Source organism: Elgaria multicarinata, chromosome 3, assembly GCF_023053635.1.
Source record: "Elgaria multicarinata webbii isolate HBS135686 ecotype San Diego chromosome 3, rElgMul1.1.pri, whole genome shotgun sequence".
In the NCBI taxonomy this organism is placed as follows: domain Eukaryota; kingdom Metazoa; phylum Chordata; class Lepidosauria; order Squamata; family Anguidae; genus Elgaria; species Elgaria multicarinata.
In genome coordinates, this window is record NC_086173.1 from 116,184,488 (window position 1) to 116,212,259 (window position 27,772).

The 27,772-nt window shown below is 42.4% G+C and overlaps 1 protein-coding gene across 1 annotated transcript in view; it reads left to right on the top strand.

Moving 5' to 3' along the window:
- Positions 1 to 27,772, top strand: part of NCKIPSD (NCK interacting protein with SH3 domain) — a 112,808-nt gene that overhangs the window by 28,612 nt on the left and 56,424 nt on the right. The window contains exons 2-4 of the mRNA XM_063121358.1: positions 13,266 to 13,378; positions 14,541 to 14,736; positions 23,008 to 23,095. Of these exons, the coding sequence (XP_062977428.1) occupies positions 13,266 to 13,378; positions 14,541 to 14,736; positions 23,008 to 23,095 (397 nt within the window). The remainder of the gene's footprint in view (positions 1 to 13,265; positions 13,379 to 14,540; positions 14,737 to 23,007; positions 23,096 to 27,772) is intronic.

The following is a 27,772-nucleotide window of genomic DNA, read 5'->3' on the forward strand; positions in this document are numbered from 1 at the left end:
ATAGGTGATACATGTGACAGATGTCCAGCACTCCCTTCAGTTGCAGAGGGGCTTCTGCAGTGTATTGGTGTGTGGATCTATGTTGAAAGACTATCAAAAAAGATAGGAAGCTGCCTTGCAGTGAGTCAGACCATTGTGTAGCTCAGTGATGCCTGTACTGGCTGACCATGAGCTTTCAAATAAGAATCTTCCCCAGCCTTATGTGGAGATACCAGGGTCTGAATCTGGGACCTTCTGCATGCAACACATCAGCTGTGCTGTTGAGCTACAGCTCTCCCCCCTCCATGTATAACTTAGGCCGAATCTTTGCATGTGATGATAAAGTTATCAATGGCTACTGGTCACAATACCAAATATTGCCTCCAGTATCTCAGGCACAGTATGCCTCTCAATCTCACTTGCTGGGAAACACAAATGGGAGGATGCTATTGTGTTCATGTCTTGCTTGTGGGCTTTCCAGAAGCAACTGTTTGACCACTGTGGGAACAGAAGATTGGACTAGCCACACCTTTGGTCTGAACCAGCAGGGTGGTTGTTAGGTTCTTATGCTGGGCACAGGATAATCTGAGTGTTTTGGGAAATGCTAGATTAGGTTCTAGCCTCTGTATATTAACAAAACCCTATCCATAAGGAAAAAAAGTCATGCTCCATTCCAAATGATACTAAATTGACCAGAGAACTTTGGATATTGGGTGACATAGAAATTGAGTAAATAAAAAATGAATTATTATTTTTTGTTGTCACCTTGTGATCCAAGATTCACATGCTAATGAGCTGTAGTGGGCATCATTTTTAATATATTTCCAAGAAGAATATATTGGCAAGCCTTCTTCCTATAAATCGCCAGATATCTTTTGCCATATACAAGTTCCACAACATCCCATCCACCCACCAGGAAGTGGCTTTTTTTGTTGTCCCCTTCTGTGACCCAAGATTCACATCATAATGAGCTGTAGTGGGGATCATTTTGAATATATTTGCAAGAAGAATTTGTGTAGATATTTCTGTTGAGCAGTGATGGTCCAGAACTGACCTCATTTCAGGAAAGCAGCCCTGTGAATATAGCCTTATTTAATATAAGCAGGTCCTGTAGCAGCAGGGAGAGCCTTGTCCTCTAGATCAGAATACAAAATGTATTCAGAGAACATCTCAAGGTTTCTTTAAAGTTTGTGCTGATGCCTTTTAAATTTCACAATGACAGCTTTGTAGGAAGAAGTGCAGGCTGCTCTGTCAAGCCCTTGGGTTCTCTTCCGATTGCTGTTTAAAAGATCCTTGGGATTTGTGTCTCTAGTTTACTGTTCTCTTTGTACGATTTTTCTCACATCTGTCCAGGAAGAAAAAAAACGTAACTAGTGGCGCTTTCTTCCAAGTTTGTCCCCTGCGCATAAGAGAAGTGCCTTCCCCTCATTAGTGGCTTTATTAAAATACACACGGCTTTGCTTATGTAGCTTCTACCTGAAAGCTATATTTTGGTGTGTGTGTGTCCCCCTCCGTCATGAGGGAGGCACGGGTTCTAAGTCCACAGCTTCCCCACTGTGGCTTCATTGATTCCTTCATCTCCAGCCCTGGCCTTCTCTCCCCCTTTGCACCTGGCCATCTCAGCTGTTGACAGGAGGGCCCTGCAACTGCTGGCAGCTTTCCTTTAATAACAACTTGCTGATGTTGGCTATTGATCAAGCAGCCAGCGGAGCCTTCTGCACAAGGGAGCGAGGTCAGTTTATTCTTCCTCACTTTTCCTTTCCTGTCAAGTCAGTACAGGAACTCCCTTTAGAGCTATGAGTGCTTCAGAACTTATAGCTAATACAGGGCATCTGGGAAGTAGTGCTCTCTGCCTTGTATCTGCAAATCAGAAGGAATGTAACTGTCTTTCCACCCCCACCTTCAAAGAAAGGGATAATAACATACACTTTCCTGTGTAGTAATTATCCATTCACTGATTTGACATATAATGGGGTTTTTTTGTGGGGGTTGGGAGCAGATGAAGATGTAGTTGTCTTCCCATAACAGGAAATTATCAAGTTGGAAGTTTCCTTTGAGGTCATCTAGTCCAACCTCCTCTTAATTTACTTCTGGTTTGAATAAATTCCATTATAAAACACATACACAGGCACACACATACAATGAGCAGAACTTGCTGACTTTACTCTTCTCCATGCTTTCATGATGGCAGGAAGTTGAAAGTGTGTATTACCCTGCCATTTACATTAAGCTTTTCGTAAGTGGAAGATACTAGTTTTTTTTTTTTTTTTAATATAAGTTTCCTGGGAGGCTTCCTGTAAGATGAAATGAATGTTTGTATAGTAGATGTAACCAAATTTTCGTACTGGAATACCTATAATCTTAGTCATTTCTCAGAGCCTCAGCTTAATGAACCAGTCCAAATAAGATATGTACATTCTGCTGGAAATTGAATTCTCAGTTAAAATCTGATTTTACAGTCTTTTAAGTTTGCTCTTGGCAGAACAGGTCTGCTTGTTTTTGTCTAGGCTGTCACAGGAAAATCACCTCACTATAAATCAGGATGTCCCCTGCTAGGAAATATTTATTGTAATGCAAGCCTTTCTGAAACAGCTTTCTACATTTCCTTTGTTTACTATCCGTGGTAGTCAACAGCAGTGTAAAATGTCTGCCTGACTGAGGTGCTATGAATCCACACATCCAATAAGCTGGAAGCAGCATGAGTCCCCCCATATCAAGGCACCAGGAAGCCATCCAAAGCAATTTTGGGTGTTTTTAACCCAACTTACTGGAAACGTGATCTGTTCAGATGTCACTTTTTATCTAACACCATGTACTTTGTGTCGCCAGCTTGTTCAGCAGTGATTAGGGCTGCTTCCACTCTTCTTCACCTATATTTTATTGGAATGAATGTATTTTTCAGATAAGGAAAAGAACATAGATACAGTAATCCTGACTAGGTTGAGTTCTATTCTTCTGTTTTTTAGACTTAAGCTATTAATAGTGAACCTAAAGCTTGATAGCCAGGTTTGTTTGGGAAGGAGGGAAGGAATTGCTGCAAAGGTTAGGAAAAGTTTGTTTCCCCCCACAATAGTGTTGTTCTCAAGCTAAATTCGACCCATTTAGCACTCTGTAGCAGTTTGCTGCTAAATTTTGGCAGCAAATCATCAGGTTTTCTCTCTGGCACACCATGGGAGTGAAAATAGCCCTGGACTGCCTGAAAGTTACCCATCCCTGCTTTAGAATTATTCAAGCCACAAATGGAAGGGGGGATTTGTATATCGTGCCTTCTGTAGCTTCCGTGGGTATCTTTTGATTTAAGAGTAAAATACTAACCCTGTACCATGACTTGTGTATAATTAATTTTAAATTGGAAAGAAGTTCGTCACTTAGAGCAATCTGGCTTGTCTAAGGGAGGAGAATGTTGTGGCCACTTCTGGTCTCTGAGTAACAGCTTGTTTTGTTTGAATCCAGCTCTACCTCTCCTTTTCATCAAACCCAGGTAAGGCAGTGGCTGTTCTGAATCAGTGCCTGAGCACGGTAATGGACTGGATGAGGGTCAATAAACTGAGACTCAATCCAGACAAGACCGAGGTACTGTTAGCGGGTGGTTTGTCTGTCTGGCTAGGTGATGTTCACCCTGTTCTGGAGGGGGTTACACTCCCCCTAAAGGATCAGGTTCGTAGTTTGGGGGTGCTCTTGGATCCAGAACTGTCACTCGAGGCACAGGTGAACTCAGTAGCAAGGAGCACCTTTTATCAGCTTAGGCTGATATACCAGCTGCACCCTTATCTGGACAGAGATAGCCTGCTCTGATAACCTCTCGTCTGGATTACTGCATTGTGTTATACGTGGGGCTGCCTTTGAAAATAGTCCAGAAACTTCAGCTAGTATACAACAGGGGAGCACGTTTGCCAACAGGGACTGGCTAACGAGACCACATCATGGCAGTCCTTTTCCAGCTTCACTGGCTGCCAGTCCAGGTTCGGGCTGGATTCGAAGTGTTGGTATTAACATTCAAAAGCCTAACAGACTTAGGGTCAGGTTACCTGAAGGAACACCTCCTCCCATATGTACCTGCCTGGACTGTAAGATCATCCTCAGGGTCCTTCTGCATGAGGCCCTGCCAAAGGAAGTGAGGCAGGTGGCCACCAGGAGGACAGTCTTCTCTGCTGTGGCACCCTGGCTGTGGAATGAGCTCCCTAGAGAGGTTTGCCTGGCAACTACATTATACTCTTATAGACACCAGGTGAAGACCTTTTTTCCCCCCTCAGTATTTTAACAGTTTATCAATTTAATTTTTAACTTTGCTGTTTTAAATTTGTATTTTAAATCTGTATTAATTTCTGCATTGCTGCTTGGTTTTATCCTGGTTGTGCTTTTATATTGTATTTTGTACTATGTTTTTATACTGTTGTTTGTTTTATATTCTGAATGGTTTTCATGGTTTTAATTTTTGTGAACCGCCCTGAGAACTTCAGCTATTGGGCTGTTTAAAAATGCAGTTAAATAAATAAATCTTCTCTGTTGAAATAAATTTTTAGAAACCATGTACATAATGTAGGCAGCATATCAGACTTTTAAGGTTGACTTACACTACATTCTTCCACAGAATCGTCTTCCCAGTACATGTGATCACATGGACAAAAGTTAGTGTGAAGTAGGTTGAAACACGGGGAACCTGCACTAGCTACTGAGATTATGGCTACAACAAAAAGTGCAGCTACAACCATGGACATGGTTGCCGGTTCTCTAGGTGTACAAGCAGGTCCGCGCCAACCTTTTCCCATGCGGTTATATGGTCATCTATTTGGCTTCATAGATGAATTCAGCAGCTTGAACTGTCCTTTTTGTCTCAACAATCTATGCAATAACCCTGGCCCTGGGACAGCATGACACTTAAAGGTTTTGTTTCCTAACCATGATTTAGTGCTGTCTCGGAATGCCTAAACTAGATGGGAATACATGATTTAGGGCAGGTGGGCATTAAACATGATGAAGCATTAACTCTGCAGTAGCAAACTGTAATTCAGGTAACTTCGTTACCTCTCCATGTGGTCTGATGCTGCCCTCGCTCTGGCATCTTTTGGGTAAGAAAGTGGTACCCAGTGGCAAGCATGATTTCTGCTGTTGTCAGGACCATGCCAAAAAAAGCATGTGTGGGTGTTTCATGTAACCTAGGGTGGCCATATGGAAAGGAGGACCAGGCTCCAGTATCTTTAACAGTTGTATAGAGAAGGGAATTTCAGCAGGTGTCATTTGTATGCATGCAGCACCTGGTCAAATTCCCTCTTCATCACAACAGTTAAAGCTGTTGAGGCTGTACTAGAGTGACCAGATACAAAATAGGGCAGGTCTCCTGCAGCTTTAACTTATGTGATGAAGAGGGAATTTCACCAGGTGCTGTGTGCTGAAATTCTCTTTTCTATGCAACTGTTAGTCATAGGAGCCTGGTCCTCCTTTCCATATGGTCACCCTAACCTATGCTTCCTGCTGTCGAGCTGCATTCTTCCCTAAAGAACTTCGAGCTCACCTCTGATTTTAACTAGGCTTAAGACCGAAAACCATTAACTATCGTTAAGCATCACGTCTGCATAGGACCACAGTGGCAAAAAACCCATGCACAACATCCTGGTGTGTACTGTTTGTCTCCATCAGCAAGCACAGTAAGAGGAGTCAAACTATTCTTGACACTTGCATGTGGTACATGAGCTACTGCAAGTGAACCAAATTCTTAACCTGAATGTAGAAAGTGTCTTGCTTCTAATTCAGCATGTGACCTTTGGAATGAAACTGTTTTAAGTCTGCGTTGCTTTCCCCTAAATTGGGAGAGACAAGGAAGGAGTAGAATATTATGGCGCTTAATCTAACCTTCCCAAAGGAAAAGAAAAGCTTGGTTTGAAAAGCACATTTTTCAGGGGCTTGTCATAGCTGTAATAGGCCCATTGCCTTAAATATGTAAATTGCACATACAGCGCATGCCTGCAGTCCATCTTTGGTGTTGTCAGCGCACCCCTATAAGATCCCATTTGTCTAGAAGAACGGTTTTCTGAAAGGTATGATTATTCTAGACTGCTGAACAAGTTCTCCTATGTGACTGGCATTTAAACAACCATGGTGTTGGCTAGAATGACACTTAGAGAAGTACTCTGCAGGAGTGATGTGTGTGTGTAAGTGTATCGAAGGGAGGGAGAAAATGGAAAAGAGAAAAGTGGTGGGGGGATGGGGTATAGAAAAGGATCGTGGCTGCCGTCATCTGTTTTTCTGAGCAGTACAAAAGCTTGAATCGGCTACGGTCAGGATCTTTCTGAGCAATGACTGCAGATGGAAAGAGAAATTTTATAGGGAAAGGGCAAAGACAGCTCCTTTGTAAAAATTCTGGCAAGCCGTTTGAACACTTGCATATATGTTCTGTAACTGAGTTTGTTTATTTATTTTTTTAAAAAAGGAGGTGTGAAAATAATCTGTCCTTTGAGCAGTTTAGAAATGAGCAGTTTCTTCTCTGTGTTGGTCTAAATCACAGACACAAGCGAGTGGGGTGGAGCTTTAAACTTCTTACTTGTATTATTTGCGGACTCTGTCCAGTGAAGGAAAAGTGTGGAGGCCCCTGGAAATCCGTGACTAAATGTCCTGCCTGCTCACGTTACTAGCAGAGAAATTAGAAACCTCTGTGTTTTGATTCAGTTCTATAACTTTGCCTCTGCTAGACTGTAAAGAAGGCACCTTTGCACAATCAGTGTGTGATGGTGATTCAGGCCTCTTTAGGAGTCTGCATTAACCTCTCCCAACCTGGTGTCTCCATATGTGTTGGACTACATCTCCCAGCATCTCCTAGCTGGGGGATGCTGGGAGTTTTAGTCCAACACATCCGAAAGTCTAGTCTACACAAAGCAGTGACTACATGAATGCCATTTCCTATTTGTGGGCTTCCCACTGGCAGCTCATTGGCCATTCTGTGAACTGAATGCTGGACTAGATGCACGCTTGGTCTGAAACAACATGGCTCAGGGGTCAAATCACTGCCCCATATTATGCCTACAGTGGGGTGAACTATTTCAACCAGTCTCTCTTTGACTTATGTAATACGTATATGAAATGCGAAATGCTTAGACTTCTTCCGCTTGAGGCATGCTCTGTATCCCTTGATGCTTTAACCTTCCATGTGTATTTCCGTCTCTCTGCCCACATTCACGAATTCCATCCCTTGTGCGAAAACCTCAATATTCTCCCTCCAGGTTTCTTTGGTGGTTGTTTTGGTGGGAGCAAGGAAATTGTACTGTTGAAGTATCTACAGGAAACTACTATTTTCTAGAGTTGCTTTCATGGAATGTTGCTTTCCTAGTAGATGTGTAAGGGCAGTTAAATAATCTTAGAAATCATAGGTGTTTGTTGTGCAAACACCTGCCTAAGTACATACCTAAGAACAGCCCTGTTGAATCAGACTATGGTTTCAACACCAATCCAGGCATAATGGTTTGCAATTTCCCTCCCTCAACTGTCACATGGCAGCAGCCATTCCAGCAGGCTGCAGCCGAGGGAGAGATGGAAAGCAGGTTCCACTCCATTGCCTTTGCTGAGAAATTAGCTGTTCTCCTCCTTCTAGTCCACCTGGACCTTGGGTGTCATCAGGTGAGCGTTTTATTGCATGCTTATTACTGGGCACTCATGGATTTTCACGTGTCCTATTCACGATATCTGCATCCTGCACGCCTCCTGCCCCTTCTAGCCTTTCTTGCGTGCCAAAAAAAAAAAAAAAGACCCCAGTAAATCTGAATTATTTTTGGGATGGAACTTGCTGTTATCTCCTGCTATGTGCAGGAGAAGCAGCGTGATCAAAATGCCTCCCAAATCTTAGGCTGTGCCCTGATGCTTTTCAATTGAGGCAACTACTCAAAATAATTAGAAACGAGACAGCAATCCCGTGGGTGTCAATTGAAAGCGCCCCCTGCATCCCTACGATCAGGGCGATCCCATTCCTTCCAACACTGAAAAAACAATTAAAAACCCATTTTGAAAGCAAATTTAAAGGTATGGGCAAAGTGAGCAAAATGGTTTGCACCATCCCCTTCCCCCCTAACCCCGATTTTAGACCACCCCCAATTCAGAAATCAATTTAAGTATAGATAATTTGCAGTTTGGGAAGAAAAAGGTTTTTTCCATATTCATGATCTCTTTATACAAGGAAAAATCATATCAATGCAACAATTAGAGGCAAAACTGAGCCCACTCTCTTGTACCTGGCATGCAAATAGTCTCTTCTGCAAATACTCTATATCAATTCCATAACATTCCACGCTCGCTTACTATATTTGAGAAAGCTAGCCTGATTTATTCTAGAAAGGTTAAAGGGGGAGCTTCTAATATATATCACATGATGTTGAATTGTCAATGCCCAGATAAGGGAGGGTTAAAAATTATTTGGGAACATGATCTGAACACCAGTTTCACTGAAGGTGAATGGCAAAGCTTATGGCAATCAACACCATATAAAACAATATTGGCAAAAATTAAAGAGCTCACTCTGAAAATCACTCACAGGTGGTATATCACCATATTAGTGGTAATATATCCCCACTCTGTTTGGCGCCGTTGCTCAGTTCCTGGCACTTATATTCATCTTTGGTGGGAATGTCAACAGGTCAAAACTTTTTAGTCAAGGGTTTTCCAAACCATTACAAACATTATTCATGTTGAAGTAGAAACTGATCCAGCACTGGCTCTACTTTCTATTTTTAGGAATGGCAATATAAACATTATTCCCAAAGACTTGGTCACCCACTTGCTGGTTGCAGCCAGATGGGAAATTGCCCAATTCTGGAAAAGCGACAGACCTCTTGACCATCAACGCTGGTTTAATAAGATTTGGAAACTAGCTTTAAATGATAAGTTGACTCAACATAGCAGGTTAGCAAGAGGAGAAATAATATCAGACACATTTGTGGAAAACTGGTTGGACTTTTTCTCATTTATTAATATGAATCCTGGTGAACCTAGACCTCCAATGACTCAGGAATCCTTTTGGTCAGAGGTTCTAACTTAACCTGCATCTTTTTCTGTACCAGAAAGTATAGATTTGTTTAAGATTTCTATATTTACTAAGTGCCACCTTTGCAGTAGTCCCAATGCTTTAAGACCTGCATGCTTTTTTTTAAGATGGTGGAAGCTTTGAGACCTAACTTGTTGCTTCTAATGGTGTAGCAGTGGTATTTTTGTGAATGTCGATAACTTACATTTGATTTTTATGTATTTTAAATGCTGTATAAATTACTTAATTTGTGAGAGAAGGGGGAGTACTTTACCATTACACGTTAATGTGATCTTTGTGGTTTCGAAGGCCCTGTGAGCATGTGAGTGGCATAGCATTGCACTATAAACATGAGAAAAGCACATCTTATGCGCGGAGAATCTTTCATTATGTATTAAAAGGGAAATTATGTAGTGACTGACTCACAGGATTAAGGGAGATGGGGAGGGCGAAAGGAAACCCAGATGAGATTAGACTGGACACAGATGCTCTGAATGTCTTAATTGTTCACTTTTAGCTGACATCAGTGAGTTGCTGTCAAAGAAATAAAACACACGTGCCTTGTTCTGTTGAGAGGTTTGCACAGTTTGATACTGGTGTTCTTGGAGCAGGAGAAGCATCTCATTATAGACTAAAAGAGTAGTTCATAGTAGCACAAGAAGCATTGACTCAGGTGAGAAATGCTATTTTAATTAAACTTTTTTTTAAAAAAAAACATCCACATATAGTTTTCCTAAGATAACTGCTTCCAAATATGAGAAGGAACACTTACTGGTTGGCTACTGTTGTCATAGAAGAGAGTGTCTCTTCCTCACACCCAATGAATACTAGAGTCATATGTATTTATGTGCTCTCTACCCACTGCTAATACACCATGCTAATGGTCTTAATTGCATGAATGAATTGGGAGGAGGGGATGGCAGATCCTACAATTTGGGTGGGAGATTGGACCATGTGTCATTTGGTTCCATCCCACTCTGAATGGAAATGATTGCTTTGCTGGCTGGACATTCCCTGCAAATGGGATTCAATTAGTTCCTGCTTAGATTTTTAACCACACAGGATCTCTCTAAATCTGATGCTGGGGGTTATATTATGAGATAATGAAATGGAGAGGAGGAAGATTATGCATGCCACCTTGGATTCCTTAAGGAAGACAAAAAGGTAGGACAGCAACGAGAAAGAGGACCTTTTCAGTGGTGACCCCCCAATGATCTCCCCAACAAGGCCCGCATAGCACCAACTTTTGTTATCTTTTTGGCACCAGGTCAAGACTTTCCTCTTTTCCCAGGTATTTAGCATCATATATTGAGTTTTTAATCGATCCCAAATCTATTTTTAGGTTTGGCTGGTAGCCCAAAGTTGTTTTTAGATGTATGTTGTCTCTTTGTATGCTGTCTTTTTATATATAAATTTGTTTTTTAAATTTTGCATATCAATTTTTAATGTTTTAATCTTTTGTAAACCGCCCATTGAGTTTAGGCTGCGGGGCGGCATAGAAACATAAATACTGCTGCTGCTACTACTACTACTACTACTAATAATAATAATATAACAATAACAACAAAAACACATCTGGAGGGCACCAGGTTGAGGAAGGCTGTTCCTTCCGTAGGGGATGCTGAGAGGTCTTCCTCACAAAGTAGTATGAAAACAACAAGGTAGCTTGCCTTAGAGGAGTTGGGTTTGATATTTTAATGAACACACAGTGTTGTTCTAATGTGATTCAGAATCTCTCTTCCTTCTTCTCCATCTTCTCTTGATCTTGTGTTTGTTATAAGATAACACTATGATTTGAAAATGTTAAAACTTCACCTTGATCTAAAAGACCAGGTAACAGTAGCACAGAAGCTAAATTTCAGACGCCTAGGGTTTTAATTCCCTTTATCATGCTTGAAAAACACAATTATGTACCATTCACAGGAAATTACACCTTTGGCATAATAATTTTTAATGCATACATAATGTACAGTGCTTTATTGGAAGTTCTATTCCATTGCAAGGGCATCAGTGATCCCAGCTCCTTGGGGAGCAGGTGCCTTCTGCTACGATACAAGAATCCCACCCAAGGCTAATTGAGACGTGTCCTTATAAGGTTTCAAGCATTCTTTGGCTGGGCAGGAGAGTGACGCCCGAAAAGATCAAAGGTGGTCATCAGATTTTAGCATTTATTCCAAGCTTGCTGAAGAGTTGCAGCTTTGGTGTTGTCACTAAGCTCTGTTCGAGGCTTCTGTGTGAATGCCAATAAACGACTCTCTTATTAAACTAGGTCGGCCATGTGGCATATTCTGGGCTCAGCTGTGTAAATTGGATATTAGGCTTCTAGCACTGGAAGAATCTTGTATCATTGCTCCAACTTTGAGAGCTTCCCCAACTGCTGTATCAGGGCAGCGGTAGGTCATGGTGGTGGTGCTGCTGCTGCACTGGCCTTGAGGTGGAGCAAAAGAGAGAGAGAGAAAGAAAGAGTGCATGATGGAGAAGCTGCTGGCCTGCTAGCACAATCTTGTGCTGTTGTAGCTAGAGTGGGTGACAGGACAGGGCTTCCTGGCTTCAGTCCAACCATTGGCTGCAGATCAGGACCCTTTTGGCTAACTGCCAATTAGAGTAGCTATGCTTGAGCATGCTGGGAGTTGTAGGAAAATTCTCTGTCTAAACATGGATAGGATTCCGCCCTTAAACATTTACTGGTTTGTGGGGAACCGCAGTCCTGAGGGGTTAAATCTGGTCCCTCACGGTTCCAGTCCAGTCCTGTGGGGATTCCACAGTTGGCCATGCCCCCATCCCCTTTTGCCCGACTGATGGTTTGGGGGTTTCCCAGCTTTTGTGCAGTCTTAAACCCCCCCTTCTAAAAGGTTGAAATGTCTCTCCCAAGGCTTAGTTACTGGCAGAAAGAGCTTAAAACATCAATATGCTGGTATTTTTTGTATTTTTGGCCCCACCCACCACTGGATTATGGCCCCTGAGAATTTTTCCAAAAATGAATTTGGCCCTGGGATTGAAAGGGAGAATCCTTTGTTTACAGGAAGATCATAAATGAATTTAACCATGTTTTTGAGTGGCAAGATTTTCTCTTTCTTGGCTTCACCTCACCATAATACTTCCCCATTTTCCCACCACTCATTCTTCTTCTTAGTTACCGCTAACAGTAGCATGTTACAATTAGCTTGAGCGTTTCCGTTCTCAGTAACTCAAATCTTGAGGGTCATAGTAGGCCATGGCTGGAAGATACAATGAACTTCAATGACGACATGTCTGCAGTTTAACAAAGGAGACTGGAGCTGGCAATCATTGGAATTCATTTGTTCCAATGTAAGCATGCTAGATTTCTGGTTCAAATAATATTTTGATCAATTTGAGAGCTACGATTTGTCATAAAAAGATTAGACCAGAATCTTTGTCGAAGGGTTTTCTTGGGGAACAGTTGGTACAATACAATAAAGATACCAGCCAGAATCTGGGTTGTTTCAGCAACAAAATAAAGATAGCATGAGGGGAAATTGTGAAAGGGATAGGTGTTTCAGGTACCTGGATGTGTGTACATTCAGTGCTAGTGCCTAGGGGCATGTCTACACCAGCCCTATATCCTGGGATTGTTCCTGTACATCCAAATGCCACACAGGGGATCCCGGGAGCAGGCAGGGACGATCGCTCCATTTTCCTGGGATAACCCTTAGATGTAGAAAGGGCCTAGGTTTTTTTGATGGGAGGGGTGGATAGCCTTCAACTATCCAATAGGCAAACAAAGACAGCAGAAGGAAAGAAACTTAAAATTGCCACAACATGCAGCGGAGGGTGGAAGAGTCACTGTAGCAATTTGAATATGAAATTGATCTGAAGAGCTGCTTTGCGCCTCTGAAGTTTTGCCATTGATCTTCATGTAATGAATGGCTGGGACTCCAGGGCCCAGGATGGGTGAGTGGAGCTGTGATGTATCCTCCGCTGCTTTCAAACAAATGTTTTTCTACTCTGCTAATAAATCTTGCACAGACAGAATCTATTTTGTGTGTGTGTGTATGTATATTAAAGAAACCACACTTTTTGTGTTTATTTTTACAGAATCCTTTGTCAAATATCTATAAAAATAGAAAGGGGAAATCGATTTCTGTTATAAATGTATGCTGTGGTTGTGTGTGTACTAAAGCAATGAGAAGGTTTCAAAGGTTTTGCTGTCTAGAAAACAGTACTAAGATGGCTCCATTTGTCAATTTCATACTGCCATTATAAACTTTGATGGGAAGATGAAAGTGAAGGTGCTTAACACCTAGTATGTTGTATTCCTTAGGTGCTGGAGCAAGATGTGGTTCTGCAGTCGATTGACAGAGCTATTGAGGCCATTCATAATGTGGCTATGAAGAATGGAGGAAAATACAACTTGGAACAGAGGGATGTCCTCCAGTAAGTAGAGCAAGCAAGACTATTCAAGACGGTATGGATAATGAAAACACATTAGCTGAATTCAAATTAGTTTAGGGCCTGCAGTTGCCATTCAGGGCCAAACTTAAGCTGTGCCCCTCTGTCACTTTTCTTTATTCTCTCTTCCTTGTAGTATCCAGTACAAACAATGATTCAGTTCACACAATTAAAAAAAATGCACAGTTCATTAACTATGGCTTTTTTGTGGAGCATGTGAGTGTCCTGGCTCCCAACCAGTTGGTGCAGTAAACAACCCACGGACGTCCAGTTGTTTTCGATACAATCTGAACCCAGAACTCCAGGTTGTTGAGGAAAGAGCAACCCAGAGTTATAACTCAAGAACAAACTCTGCTGAAATTTCTTTTTGTCCAGTCTGTGACATTTGGGTTAGTAAGGAATCTCCTTCTAAGTCATATTGGCCTCTTTGAAAATTTTAGAAAGATGGATTAAAAATACTGAAAATGAGTGATAGATAGATACTGGTTAGTGATCTTGGCCTTCCCTATAATGCATAGCATATCTCATTTGTTTGGTCTGAATGGATTTGGTGAATTAGATGACACTCCTTGCTCTCAATGTAAATCTGCTTGGGGTGCTTCCTGACCATTCCTGTTTTCCACATTCAGAACACAATGTAGTTCATAGGCTACTTTATTAGGGACTAGATTTTAGGTTATTCCTGGGTTCCTTCCAACCATAGATGTAAATATAATGCAAATTAAGGTGATCATGCACCAAAGCATTCTGTCTCATTCTGAATTACTTTGTGGGATTGGGGGGTATAATGAGGTGTATGTTGTGTAAATATAGGAGAGCAAAGAAGTAGAAAGTGCTGGGCATCCAGGAGTAAGAGGAGAGATTTGTAAGCAGGTTTATTCATCATTAAACTGTCTAGAAACTATTCACTTACATACTTTATTGAAATGAGAAGGGGCTGTGGGTCTCAGTGCTTCATATTAAAGTTCCATGGAAGAAGATAAAGCCACGGTAGTCCCATTAGCCATAGTAGTCTCATGGTAACATCATTAGGAATTCTGGGCAACTATCAACGTTTCAAAGATTTCTATAATCTTGGAGTCAGTGGAGGGAGCTGTCTTAAAACATGGTACCGAAACCTTAAAGTGTTTTTATATTATATTGCCAGAAAGTTGATCCATCATCGGAAGGAAACGGTTTCCCGCAAAAGTCACTCATCATCCACTCAAGGGATGACTCCATCTTCCAGCGATCACCATCTGGACCTCTCCAGGCAACCCAATGGTGTCTGCAGGACTGGGTATGAGCGACACCACAGCTTGCCTAACACAGACCCCCAAGAGGATGAAAGTGGTGTTTATCAGGTAGCATCTTTAGCATATTTAAACCTTTGTCTTAACAAAGTCTGTTCTGCTTGAACTAGTCATGGTTAACATTTGCCTTTATAGGGAGATAATTTTCACTTCTTAACATTTAATGTTTTGTTGTTGGGTACAGATGCTGATCCTGAAGAAAGGGAGAGAATAAGTAAATATCTTGGGATTTTTTAATTATTATTTTTTGACTGGTCAGGTATTTAGAAGTTTTGTAAACTCACAAACTCCATGGATTTTTATTGGGCATGGATGTTAGAAGGAAAAATGTTCCATACCACTAGGGATGAGGCAGACGTTCGTTTTTACCTAATTCACACTTCCAAAACAGATACATAGAATCATAGAATAGCAGAGTTGGAAGGGGCCTACAAGGCCATCGAGTCCAACCCCCTGCTCAATGCAGGAATCCACCCTAAAGCATCTCCGACAGATGCTTGTCCAGCTGCCTCTTGAAGGCCTCTAGTGTGGGAGAGCCCACAACCTCCCTAGGTAACTGATTCCATTGTCACACTGCTCTAACAGTCAGGAAGTTTTTCCTGATGTCCAGCTGGAATCTGGCTTCCTTTAACTTGAGCCCATTATTCCGTGTCCTGCACTCTGGGAAGATCGAGAAGAGATCCTGGCCCTCCTCTGTGTGACAACCTTTTAAGTATTTGAAGAGTGCTATCATGTCTTCCCTCAATCTTCTCTTCTCCAGGCTAAACATGCCCAGTTCTTTCAGTCTCTCTTCATAGGGCTTTGTAACTGAACTGAAGCACAGTCGTACTGCCCTGAAAGGCGACTAAGAAATGTTTTAAATTTTTTTAAAAATTATACTTCAATACTAGCAGAACTCTGAATTTTGCAATAAAGTTCTCCAGTCAAAAAATGCATACAAATAATATGTATAGATTAGGCAAAATTGCCTGCAAAAATGTGTATAATATTGAAAACAATGTACAAAAACCCATTAGGCAAAACTGCATACATAAGGAGAAATATGCATGAAAATGCATACGAATAAATGCATATGAATTATGGATGCATGCAGTCCTTAAAAGAAATCTCAGACTGATGTGGAAACAGGAATAAATGAACTTAAACGCGGAAAAATGAGAAACCCTAAAGAACAGATCTGTCCATTCCTGCATATCACCTTCTGGCTCCCTCCCTGTTGGAGTATTCTATTTTGAGAATGGAGGTAGTGAGCACACGTGAGTGGATGAATGAAGTGGCAGCTTCAAACGTGATGTTACGTTGCCTCTGTTTAGGATCGCTTGTTATATTAGACCTGGCTGTGGTGTTCCGGAGTTTCATTTTGAAAGCTTTTGGGTATCCCCAAGAGGAGGCCAGTCTAAGAGAGATTTGTGAGAGCTAATTAAGGTATTCAACAGTCTCATGGCATGCTTTTAAAGAGATGAATATTCTTCTGGGAAGAAGCAGGAAAAATGTATGTGGGACAGTGCAGTTTATTGTCTTGCCTCGCTTCCTCCATCTCCCAAACCCTTGTTAAATATGGGGAAGACTGTTAGATCTGCTTCTTACTAGGATAACTACGGAGGCTTCCTATTCCCTAGCTTAATGCATGATGCAAATACAGCTCGGCTGCTTTTTTCTGCTAATGATAAGCCCAGGAAGAAAGTTTAGGAAATGTGACTTCTTAGCAGAGATTGGTCTACATTTTAAAAGGATTCCAAGGTTTCTCTGATGCCCAAGCATGTCTTTGAATTAGTAGATTGAGTTCTGAACTGGATAGTATAGTGGTGGAATTATTGATGCAGAATAGTATGGGTTGGAAGGACATCCCTTCCCTAAAAGGGGATTGGGTGTGCCTTTTTTCTTGTTTTTTCTTTTTTCAAAAGAAGGCAAGCTGTTTGTTTTAATGATTTTTGTGACATTAGTGTTGACTGGCACTAAAGAGGTCTGTTAATAGAACAGAGAATGTTACCTGCCATAATTCCTTTCTTGAACTATTTATATCCACACCCAAGGCAAATTCATTAAACATCCTTTCGAAGGAGCAGGAAAAACTTGTGATGCCTCTCTACATACAGGAGGATGAGCAATGGAAAACCTCTCCCCATCTACATTCTTCATCATGACCCTCTAGTATCAGTGAAACTCTAGCAAAGCATAAATAAATGCCTGGACGGATGAGAAGGAAGTTTCCTTTACCCACTCTGTGGAGGATTTATGGCCAATCTCTTTTGAGTGCATTCTGGACAGAATGTGGTTTGCACTGTGATAAGCAGATGATGAACTTCGAATCACTGAAGAGGTTACTTTTGTAACCTTTGCACATCCAAACTGAAGAATGCACATCTGCCAGCTGTCCTGACTTTTAAGGCAGATTTTCGTTCCTTTCTTGGCTTTAACCTTTCGGTTAGCATCAACCTTGCTATTCTTTCCTGTTTTTAATTAAGGCAAACAAGTAATGGCTCCTGTGGAAAACATTGCAAGGGGCAGCAAACCGCCATCACTACCAAAGTGATCTTAGGAAGGGGGCTATGGAGTTTGGCAGGCGTGCATCACAGGGCACACATACTCTGAGGCCAGTGTTCATCCCACATATACTTTGGGTAGCTTAGTAGTGGATCCCCTCTTTCTGCTCAAAGAGGAGCATTGTGAAATGGCCATGGAAAAAGCATTGTGCTCTGAAACCCTAAATTAGGGACATTTCTGGAAATTTTGGCAAGTTTGGATTGTCCGTAGGTTTTACACAAGTATCCCTGGCCAGCAGGTGTGTGATAAACTTGAAACAACCAGAATTAATTTAAGGCTATGATTGATGGTGTGGTCTCATATATGAATCCTGCTGGGGTGGCAAAAGGAGAGGGAGGAAATTCTTCAGCTGTTTCTGTCCTACATTCCTTTTATTATTTTGTTGGTGCTTCTTTTAGCAAGCATCAGCAGCATGAAATTGACCTGATTCTTGGCAATTTCACAGGCTCTCACTTCTGGTCAGTGTCCAGAGAAACAGCAGAGAACAAAATAGTTTAAAACAGGGTTATTTTTGTCCTTCTATGAAGCAAGCAATAGCAGAGAAAACTCAAGCTGACTCCAAAACTGAGAGTATAATATTATATATTATGTGGGGAAAGTGGAGTTCTCAGACTTGGCTTTGCCTCGTAATGCTAATTGGAGGTGGGCAGCATTTACATGGGGGAATTTGGTAGGGTGTGTGTGTGTTGCTAACCTTTCTTTCAACCATTGGTCAGTGTTTCACCCCCCAGGTTATTTCCCCTTGTTCTTTTTCCCTAGATGGACTCTGAAACTAAAAGAAGCTCAGCTGTTAGTGAAAATGTCCTGTGGGAGAATTTGCAGGGGAAAATCAACTGAAAGGATTCAGTCCCCCCCCCCCCCGCCCCATTCAGGCTAACTGGCCTGCATGTATTTGAGAAATATCTATTAGCTGGTGTAATATGCACTTAAAGCAGGGGTGGGCAACTTGTGGCCCTCCAGATGTTTTGGCCTATAATTCCCATCAGCCTTATCCAAGATAGTCACTGGTGAAGGATCATGAAGAGTTGTAGCTCAAAACATCTGGAGGGCTACAATTTGCCCACCCCTGACTAAAAGTGATGGCCTGACATGCACTCGCATCCTCTGTCACAATAGCAAAGGCATCACTTCAGAACATCTTATCTGCATTGCACTCTGTTTTAAAATGGATTTCCTGAGCAACCACTCAAGGTACAGATTTTAATCTTCTTTGTAAATAAAGCACAAGGAGGGGTCAAATCGAGAAGCATCATGGGAAGCAGTGAAGTATCGAAGGCCTTTCCTTCCAGCCTCCCCTTAAGTCAGCTAACTGGGGATGTGAAGAACTCAGCCCCACTGCTCTGGGTCACTTCGAGCAGTTTGAGGCGCCTGTAACATTTACAGGATGTCAAGTCATTAAGATTAAGTTAGGCTCGGCCAGGTGTATTTACAGAAGCTCCCCGGGAAAATGGAAAGGGCGTTTTGCCAGTCATTTGAATAGTCGTCCTCTGTGTCCTGACTCCCAGCTGTGATATCTTTTTAGACTGCAGACTGTTAATTTCTAAATGAACAAATAAGTTCATTGTTGCCTTACTTTCCATTTGGATCCTGAGTAAGCACCACCACTTTCAAATAGTCACAGTTTGCTTAAAATGCAAGTAAAGACTGAATCACAGAAAATAACTTTCAGTTTCATTGAAGCCTCCTTTTTTAAGCACTTGTCTGACAATTCTGGGCTTGGGATAAAGTTGTTTTTTATTGAGTTTTCAAAATAAAATACAGTAAAAAAAGAAAAAGCAATAATGAAACACATTGATACTAATTCAAAATCCCTCCCTGTTCCATCCCCCTGCTTAGTCCATTCCAAAGTTTTTCTTCTTACATCTTTCATTTCCTTTTTCTTTTCCAGGGTATTAATCTGTTATTTATTTCTATTCTTTTCATGAGTCCCACATACTTCTGTAAACTTCTGCCAAAGTTATTCTGTTCGATTCTGTTTTCATATAGTCTATGTATTTTTGTCAGTCCATCCTGAAAGTATCTCTTTTCTTTATTCCTCTATGTACTCGTAACTTCTATGTCATTATTATTATTGCTATATCCCAAATTTTCTTTTTCCACAGAGATACTGTCAACATCCGAGCTGTCTTCCAGTTACTTGCTATTAATTGCTTTGTGGCTGTCAACAAAAAACCAATTAGTACTTTTTATTTTATCTTTCTGTTTTCTTTAACATACATATTCAGTAAAGCTAACTCTGGTGTTTTGCAAATCTCTTCATCGGTAATTTTCCCTATTGCTTGGGAAATCTTACCCCAAAACTTCCTAACCTTTTTACATTCCCACCACATATGAATTTGGGTCCCATTGTTTTCACATCCTTTCTAATGCAGAGGTGACAAATTCTTAATGATTTTTGCCAACCTCACAGGTGTCAGATACTACTTCTGAACTAATTTTAGCGCACCTTATTTTATTCTTGTGGATATTGTTTGAAAGGGGAATTTCTCAAAGATTTCCCCCCATTCTCCATCCTCTATCTCCTCTTCAATGTCTCTTTCCCATATCGGTTTTATTGTTACATTTTCCCTGATCTCCTGCTTTATTATGATTCTGTATATTTGTGTTATTATTTGGGCTTGGGATAAAGAATTTTGGTGGAAGACAGCGAGAGGGAATGGAGATGAGCGCGTAGGCCTCATGCTTCAGCAAGGCACAGGATGTAGTCAATTAAAATCTGATCTTTCCTTTTAAAAATACAAACCTTTATAGTTTTGGAAGCAAGTTTCAGATTGTGATAGCTGAAAGGACAAAGAAGGACCATGTAAAATGCACAAATTTATTGTAGCAATTTCCAACTCTACACACCATAATTTTAACTTTAACATCTGAATGTTAAATTTTCTGCATAAATACATTATGTGATAAGTAGGAGAGCCAATGTGGTGTAGTGGTTAGAGTGGTGGTCTCAAGAGACCCAGGTTCTATTCCCCACTCAGCCATGAAGCTCACTGGATGACTGTGGGCCAATCGCTAACTCTCAGCCTAACCTACCTCACAAGGTTCTTGTGAGGATAAAATGGAGAGGAGGAGGACCATGTAAGTCACCTTTAGTTTCTTGCAATAGGAAAAAAGGCAGGATATAAACATAATAATAGTAAAATAAATGAATAAATGTGTCACATTAAATGCCCGTGTTTCTTTTAGTTTACATTTCTGGCCTACACATTATTATGTTTATATAAAATACTCAGTAAACTAGTCATGGAGCTGCCGTGTCCATGAAAAGGATGTGTAAATCTCTTTTCTCCAAAATATGTTGTAAATACACAGCTATAATAGATATGCCAAATGACTATGGCTATTTGAGATTCATTGGTGGGGCTGGGGGTGGAGGGGTGGGAACGACACACATATACACACCTCCAAAAACGTTTTCCTAACATAGTACTTGGAGCTCAACAATTAGGTTGGCCTGTGTACATCTAAAGATCTGAACTCATTTTTCAAATGAATGCAGTTGCAGATCCTGTAAAAGCAACATCTTCTCTTACCACTTAAATTTATCAGCATAGCCTTTAAACCCGCATCCTTTACTAATGTAGATTACACTGCCTGAGGCTGTTTCAACATATGATGCTTAATACGTTGTTTTCATTTTCCCCATCTGTACTGGGATGAAAAATCTACATTGAGTAGAGTGTTCCTTTTGACTTCCACTTTCCGTCGGTCTCACTCAAAGTCACACATTACTCATTCCAAACTGAAATGTGTGCTTCGCATTCATGCCGTGTCCCCTTCCTAACCCCATAGTGAGACTGCTGCAATTTAAATTCTCTTCTTCTGCAGTAGTATAAAAGAAGCCAGGTTTGATTAAGTTAAATCCTGTTTATGTAGATAAAGTCCAAGACTAACGTTTGGAAGCAAAATGAAGCAACCCTAGCACAATGGTACAATAAAACTAAATTTCTCACAGAGTAGAAAATACCTCCATTATCTAAATATTGCATCCTATGAATGAACTGCATTGGTCATTCCTTTTGTAAATGTTGTCTTGAATTGCCAGTGTGGTGTAGTGCTAAGGTGTTGAACTGGGAGTCAGGAGATCCAGGTTCTAGTCCCCACTCGGCCATGGAAACCCACTCGGTGACTTTGGGCCAGTCACAGACTCTCAGCCCAACCTACCTCACAGGGTTGTTGTTGTGAGGATAAAATGGAGAGGAGGAGGATTATGTACGCCGCCCTGGGTTCCTTGGAGCAAAAAAGGCGGAATATAAATGTAATAAATAATAAAATAAATATATATTTTTCTAAGAGCTCTCTCTCTCACTACCTAGTATACATGGTAACTTCCTATCATTGGGGAATATTGTAGGGCCCCTCACTAGTCCCATAAGATAAGATGCAAAGCAACTAAGCCTCTGAAGGAGGAACAGAGGGATCCAGAGATGAGTGCAGAAGATGGGGGACCCTGAAGGAGAGATCTTTCTCAAGGATCTAAGCAAGAGGATGCAGGATGTATTGGCTATGTATGTCACTCCATATGTAGTTGGACTGGACTTCCAATCCCTCATCAATGGTTGTGCTGGATAGGGCTGATGGAAGTTGCATTCCACCAACATCTGGAGTTCCTCACGTTCCCCTCTGCTGGTATAAAGGGTTATTTAAAGCAGAGAGGAGTAAGGAAAGGTGGGATCTGCATCCAGGATCTGAGGAGAAGATTGGCCAAATGGAGAGAAGAGAGAGGCAGGTTGAGGCATGGAGACTTGCATAGGGGAGGAAGAAGCGAGGGATCTTGGGACAAAGAGTGGGATTCTTGGTGGAGAAATTCAGAGAAATTCCAGAAGGAGAACAAGGCCAAGGTGAAAGAGATTAAGTGCAGGATCATGCAGAGGTTTGGGGGATGCAGACATTGGAAGGCCTAAGACGGGGGAAGCAGGCAGTGTTACAAAGCTCAGGGTGGCATTAACCATTAGGCCACAAATGCATCTCTGGCTGAATTACAAAATATGCTGCAGGTGATCTTGTTTCCATGCTCCCAAGAGGCGGGAAGTGGAGCGTTAACGATGCAGGCCTGCAACCCCGGTCCAGTGACAGAGGCATCTGCCTAGTCGAGCCCCTGCCCTACTGCACCCCCTTCTCTTCCTCTCACAGATCAAACCATGCAATCAGTATTCCAACTTCTGTTTGCTCACAGGAGAAGTGCGTGGCTTTGGAAGTATACTAGTGATGGGGAACTTAAGCACGGCGCAGCGGCTGAAGCTTTGCCTATCAGGAGTGTCTGCAGGGAGTGAATGGCATTGTAAATGGCCTTGCCTAGCCTGAGATTCCCCCAGCCTTAGTAAAAATTGCTCTGAGTGCATCAATGTGAAGAAAACCTACACGCTTCATGTCTTTGTCTTTATCCCTTCGCGAGTATAATTTGTTGCATGGATCACTCCAAATGCATCTAATATGCACATGGCTTGCTGCCTCTGTGGAGGGGCTGAGAGCAACACACAGTGTACGTGTTTGACAGGTCTGTGCAACACAAGCGCAGCGCACTGCTGAACATAGCAATTAAACACACAGCTTTCCTTGTCATCGAGAGGGAGGAAAGCGACGTGTTCAGAGGGTTCTTCTTTGCTCTTGGAGGGAGCTGATTATAATTAACAATCCTGTGCTCTGGAGACAACTGAAAGGGATGGAAAGAGCTATATTGGGACAAATTTCCACACACCTAGAGGAGAAAAAGTTTTCTGACGTGTCTTTCTTGTTTGCTGTGGCTGTCTTTGATTGTTCTGAAATGTTCTCTTCTAGATCCCGCCACAGCCCCGCCGTGCTGCTCCTGTAACTCCCCCACCACCGGAAAAACACAAGAACGTGCAGACGGCTGCCTCTATTAAAAGTAAGGGAACGTGTATGCTAAATATTTGCTTCGTGATATATATATATATATATATATATATATATATATATATATATATATATATTACCACAAAGTATGCATGAAACAAAGTGTTTTCCTATTGTTCTAAGGCAAGGGTGGGAAACCTCAGGCCCCTGGGCCAAATCCATCCCCCTGAGGTTCCTCAGATGGCTCTGCCTCCTTTTCTTGATCACGCCCCCTTTCCCCCTGACTGCTGATCATTTGGTGGCTTTCCAGCTTTTGCACATTTTCCCCCCATTCTAGGGACACAATCCCATTTTAAGGATGGAATTGGAGACTGCTGACTATTCTGTGCTGGGCGCACAAGAGGAGATCCTCTCCTCTGTGCTCCAGCCACCCTGCAATTTTGCCTAGATGGACAATTTTGACCGTCTGGGCATGGCGTTCGGGAGGTGAAGGGAAGGGGCCTGGAGTCCCAATAGGAAGCTCTGTAAAGCATCCACGGTCTCCTCCCCAAGACTACCCCTCTTTTCTGACCTCTGCACTCAGTTTCTGAGCACGGAGATGTTGCTGGCATGGTGGGAACCATGCTGGCTATGAGGGTGGGTGTGGGGAATGCACTTTCTTGGAACCGTGGTCAGAGTCCAGGCTCCAACTGCAGTTCCCAGAAACCAAGCTATCCTATGGACAGGATAGCTTGGGTCCAGTGGCCATAGGATCACACCCTAAAAGGTTGAAATGGCTCTCCTAAGGTTTAGTTACTGGCTGCAAGAGCTTTTAAGCTCAAAAATGCTGTTAAATTTTGCTCTTTCGCCTTTGGCGATGCTCAACAGTGGAAAGTGACCTCCAAGAGCTTCTCCGAAATTTAATTCAGCCCTTGCGCTGAAAGAGGTTCCCCACTCCTATTTTAAGTTCTTCCATCATGAGTTTCGTTAGCTGAGAACTGAGGTCTGCTTCCATATGCAAGTCTTTGTTGCTGTTAAGTCGCAGGGGTGTCAGAGCAAACCATTCTTGTGATCAAGGTTGTCAATACGGGAAGGCTTGCCTGCCTTACCAGGCATGGTTATTTTAGAAAACGCAGGAATTATTTGGCGCACCCGTGTCTACTTTGTGGGTTGGCAAGGGCATGCTGAATATTGCTGGCATCCTCTTCCGTCCTGTAATCATTTGTAGACAGGCATGTGCCTATGTCTCCCACCTTAAGGAATTTTAGTTAGGGATATAAGTTGGAAGAAGCACTCCAGAAAAGAAAAAATGGTCTGATGACCATCATCCCTGATGTTTCCGTTTCAATCAATTTCTGATGAGCCAAACCTTGAAATTGGCCATGCTAAGTCTTTCCCAAATGGACTGTAAGTCCTTGCAAGATTTGGGAAAAGAGCACATTTCTGTGTGCCCTGAGTCACCTTGGCTAAGGAGCATAGGTTGAAATGTGTCTTGCTTTTCCTTGGGAGTATCACAGTCAAGCAGGATGCGCATTCCAGCTTTTTCCTGGATGGGATGTGATAACTCCATAGATCACCAGGGGGAGCCCACTAATAATGCAATGATGGAGGGCTCAATTAAGATGGAGCTTTCTGGGAACAGTCCATCTTGCTCTTTTGTTCAGCTCTGAACATTGCAGAAACGGTGCTCTGGGGAGCCCTTCTCTTTCAGCTTCTACCAAGAGGGTGTGTCAGTTAACACAAGTGCTGGCAGTCAGTTGCCATGTTATTAAAACCTGGACTCCCAAGTGTTGCTGACACAAAGCAAAGAATTCTCAGGTGCTGTGGTCTTGCTTGAATTGCTTCCCTATCGGAACTGCTTTCTTCAGAAAGGCCCAGTGCAGACATAAATCATAACCATGGTTAATGCAACTCACCATGTGTTTCTTTAGCCCTAGTTAAGATGACAAATGTTGACCTTACATAGTGTGGAAGGAGACACAGGCAACACCCACTTGTCACCTTGCAAGCAGAGAGGCTGAGAGGTGGGGAATGGGCCTTAACCATAACTTCCATACCCACTTTGAGTCCACAGTTTCACATCTTGGTTTGCAGCCAATCCTTAACTGTGATTTATGCACTGTAACGACAACCCAGAGTACGGATCAAGTATGAATTGTCAATGAATCGTGGGGTTGTTGTTGAATCATGGGTTGTCATTCGTAGCCCTGAACTATGGTTTAACTATGTGTTGTTAACCATGAATAACCCAGAGTTCACAACCCAACAACAAACTATGGGTTCTCTTCCTAGATTGTGGTTAAATCATAGTGCAGGGTTCAGCCATAACAAAAAAACACAATTCAATGACAACCCATACTAACCTATACTCTGAGTTACGTGTGAACCTGGCTGTAATATTTAACTATGTTTAGGCTTCCTTGCAAATAAGTACCCTAAAGTTACCATTCCACAACCATTTTTATTAGCCAGCCTGCTTGCACATAAATGGATTAATCCCCCCCCTCACATACACATGCATATTGCTATTAACTATTATTATTATTATTATTATTATTATTTATTTATATAGCACCATCGATGTACATGGTGCTGTACAGATAACACAGTAAATAGCAAGACCCTGCCGCATAGGCTTACAATCTAGTAAAGTTGTAGTAAACAATAAGAAGGGAAAGAGAATGCAAACAGGCACAGGGAAGTGTAAACAGGCACCGGGAAGGGTGAAGCTAACAGTATAGAGTCAGAACAAACTCAAAGTTTAAAAGCTATAGGGAAAAGAAAAGTTTTTAGCTGTGTTTTAAAAGCTGTGATTGAGTTGGTAGTTCTCAGGTGTTCTGGAAGAGCATTCCAGGCATGAGGGGCAGCAGAGGAAAATGGACGAAGCCGAGCAAGGGAAGTAGAGACCCTTGGGCAGGCAAGAAGCATGGCATCAGAGGAGCGAAGAGCACGAGCGGGGCAATAGTGTGAGATGAGAGAGGAGAGATAGGCAGGAGCTAGACCGTGAAGAGCTTTGAAGGTCAACAGGAGAAGTTTATATTGGATTCTGGAATGAATTGGGAGCCAATGAAGAGATTTCAGAAGCGGAGTGACATGGTCAGAGCGGCGGGCCAGGAAGATGATCTTAGCGGCAGAGTGGTGGACAGAGACCAGCGGACTGATGTGAGACGAGGGGAGGCCAGAGAGGAGGAGGTTGCAGTAGTCCAACCGAGAGATAACCAGTGCGTGAACGAGAGTCTTGGCAGAAGAGACAGACAAAAATGGTCGAATCCTGGCAATATTATACAGGAAGAAACGACAAGATTTAGCTACTGCCTCGATATGAGGAATAAAGGAGAGCGAGGAATCAAATATAAAGCCAAGGCTACGAGTTTCCTTGACCGGAGTAAGCGTGACATCGTTGACAGTAAGAGAGAATGAGAGGTGAGGAGAAGGTTTAGGAGGGAAAACAAGCAGTTCAGTTTTTGCCATGTTAAGCTTCAAGCGACGATGAAGCAGCCAAGCTGAGATATCTGAAAGACATGCCGAGATACGATCGTGAACATCAGGAGAAAGTTCCGGAGATGAGAGGTATAGTTGTGTGTCATCGGCATACAGGTGATATTGGAGGCCATGAGATTGAATAAGTTTACCCAAGGGCAGCATGTATAGAGAAAACAGCAGCGGGCCAAGCACCGAGCCTTGCGGAACCCCTACTGAAAGGGGAAAGGAGGAGGACGAGCTGCCGTTAGCCGACACGCTGAAAGAGCGACCCTCTAGATAGGAGGCGAACCAGTTATAGACAGAGCCACAGAGTCCAAGGTCATGGAGGGAATCTAAGAGAAGATCGTGATCAACCGTGTCAAAGGCTGCAGTTAGATCAAGGAGAATAAGGACGGAATAATGGCCCTTAGACTTGGCAGTGAGAAGATCATTGGTGATCTTGGTAAGGGCTGTTTCAGTGGAATGCAGAGGACGGAATCCAGATTGAAAGGGATCCAGAGCAGAGTTACTAGAGAGAAAGTCAAGACAGCGAGAGTAGACCACACGTTCCAGAATCTTTGAGACAAGGGGCAACAGAGAGACAGGTCGGTAGTTAGACAGAGAAAGTCGATCAAGAGTGGGTTTTTTGAGAATGGGAGAGACAGTAGCATGTTTAAAAGCAGAGGGAAATGAGCCAGAGGACAGGGAAGAATTAATGATGTGAAGCAAGGACGGGAGGATAGCGGGGATAAGATTAATAAAGACGCGAGAGGGAATTGGATCACGGGAACAAGTGGAAGGCTTCGACGAGCGCAGTATTTTAGACAGTTCATCAGCTGAGACTGAGGGGAACGCCGAGAGAGTTGCAGGAGGAACTGACAGGTGAGGCACAGGAGCTGGGAGCGGAGCAGAGCTGGCCAGATCGGAGCGAATAGTTTGGATTTTAGCATTGAAGAAAGAGGCAAAGTCATTGGCAGACAGAGAGGCGGGGAGAGATGGTGGATTAGGTTTCAGGAGAGAATTGAAGGACTTGAAGAGCTGCTGAGGGTGTCTAGCATTTGACTGGATCAGCGTTGAGTAGTGCTGCTGTTTGGCCAGTGAAATGGCAGAAGAGAAGGAGGAGAGAACAAATTTGTAGTGGACAAAGTCCGCCAAGTCCCTGGTCTTACGCCACAGGCGTTCGGCTGCCCGGGAGCAAGAGCGAAGGTAGCGGAGGAAAGAGGTGAGCCACGGTTGGGGTTGAGAGGGGCGAATTATCCGAGTTGTAGATGGAGCAAGATTATCAAGA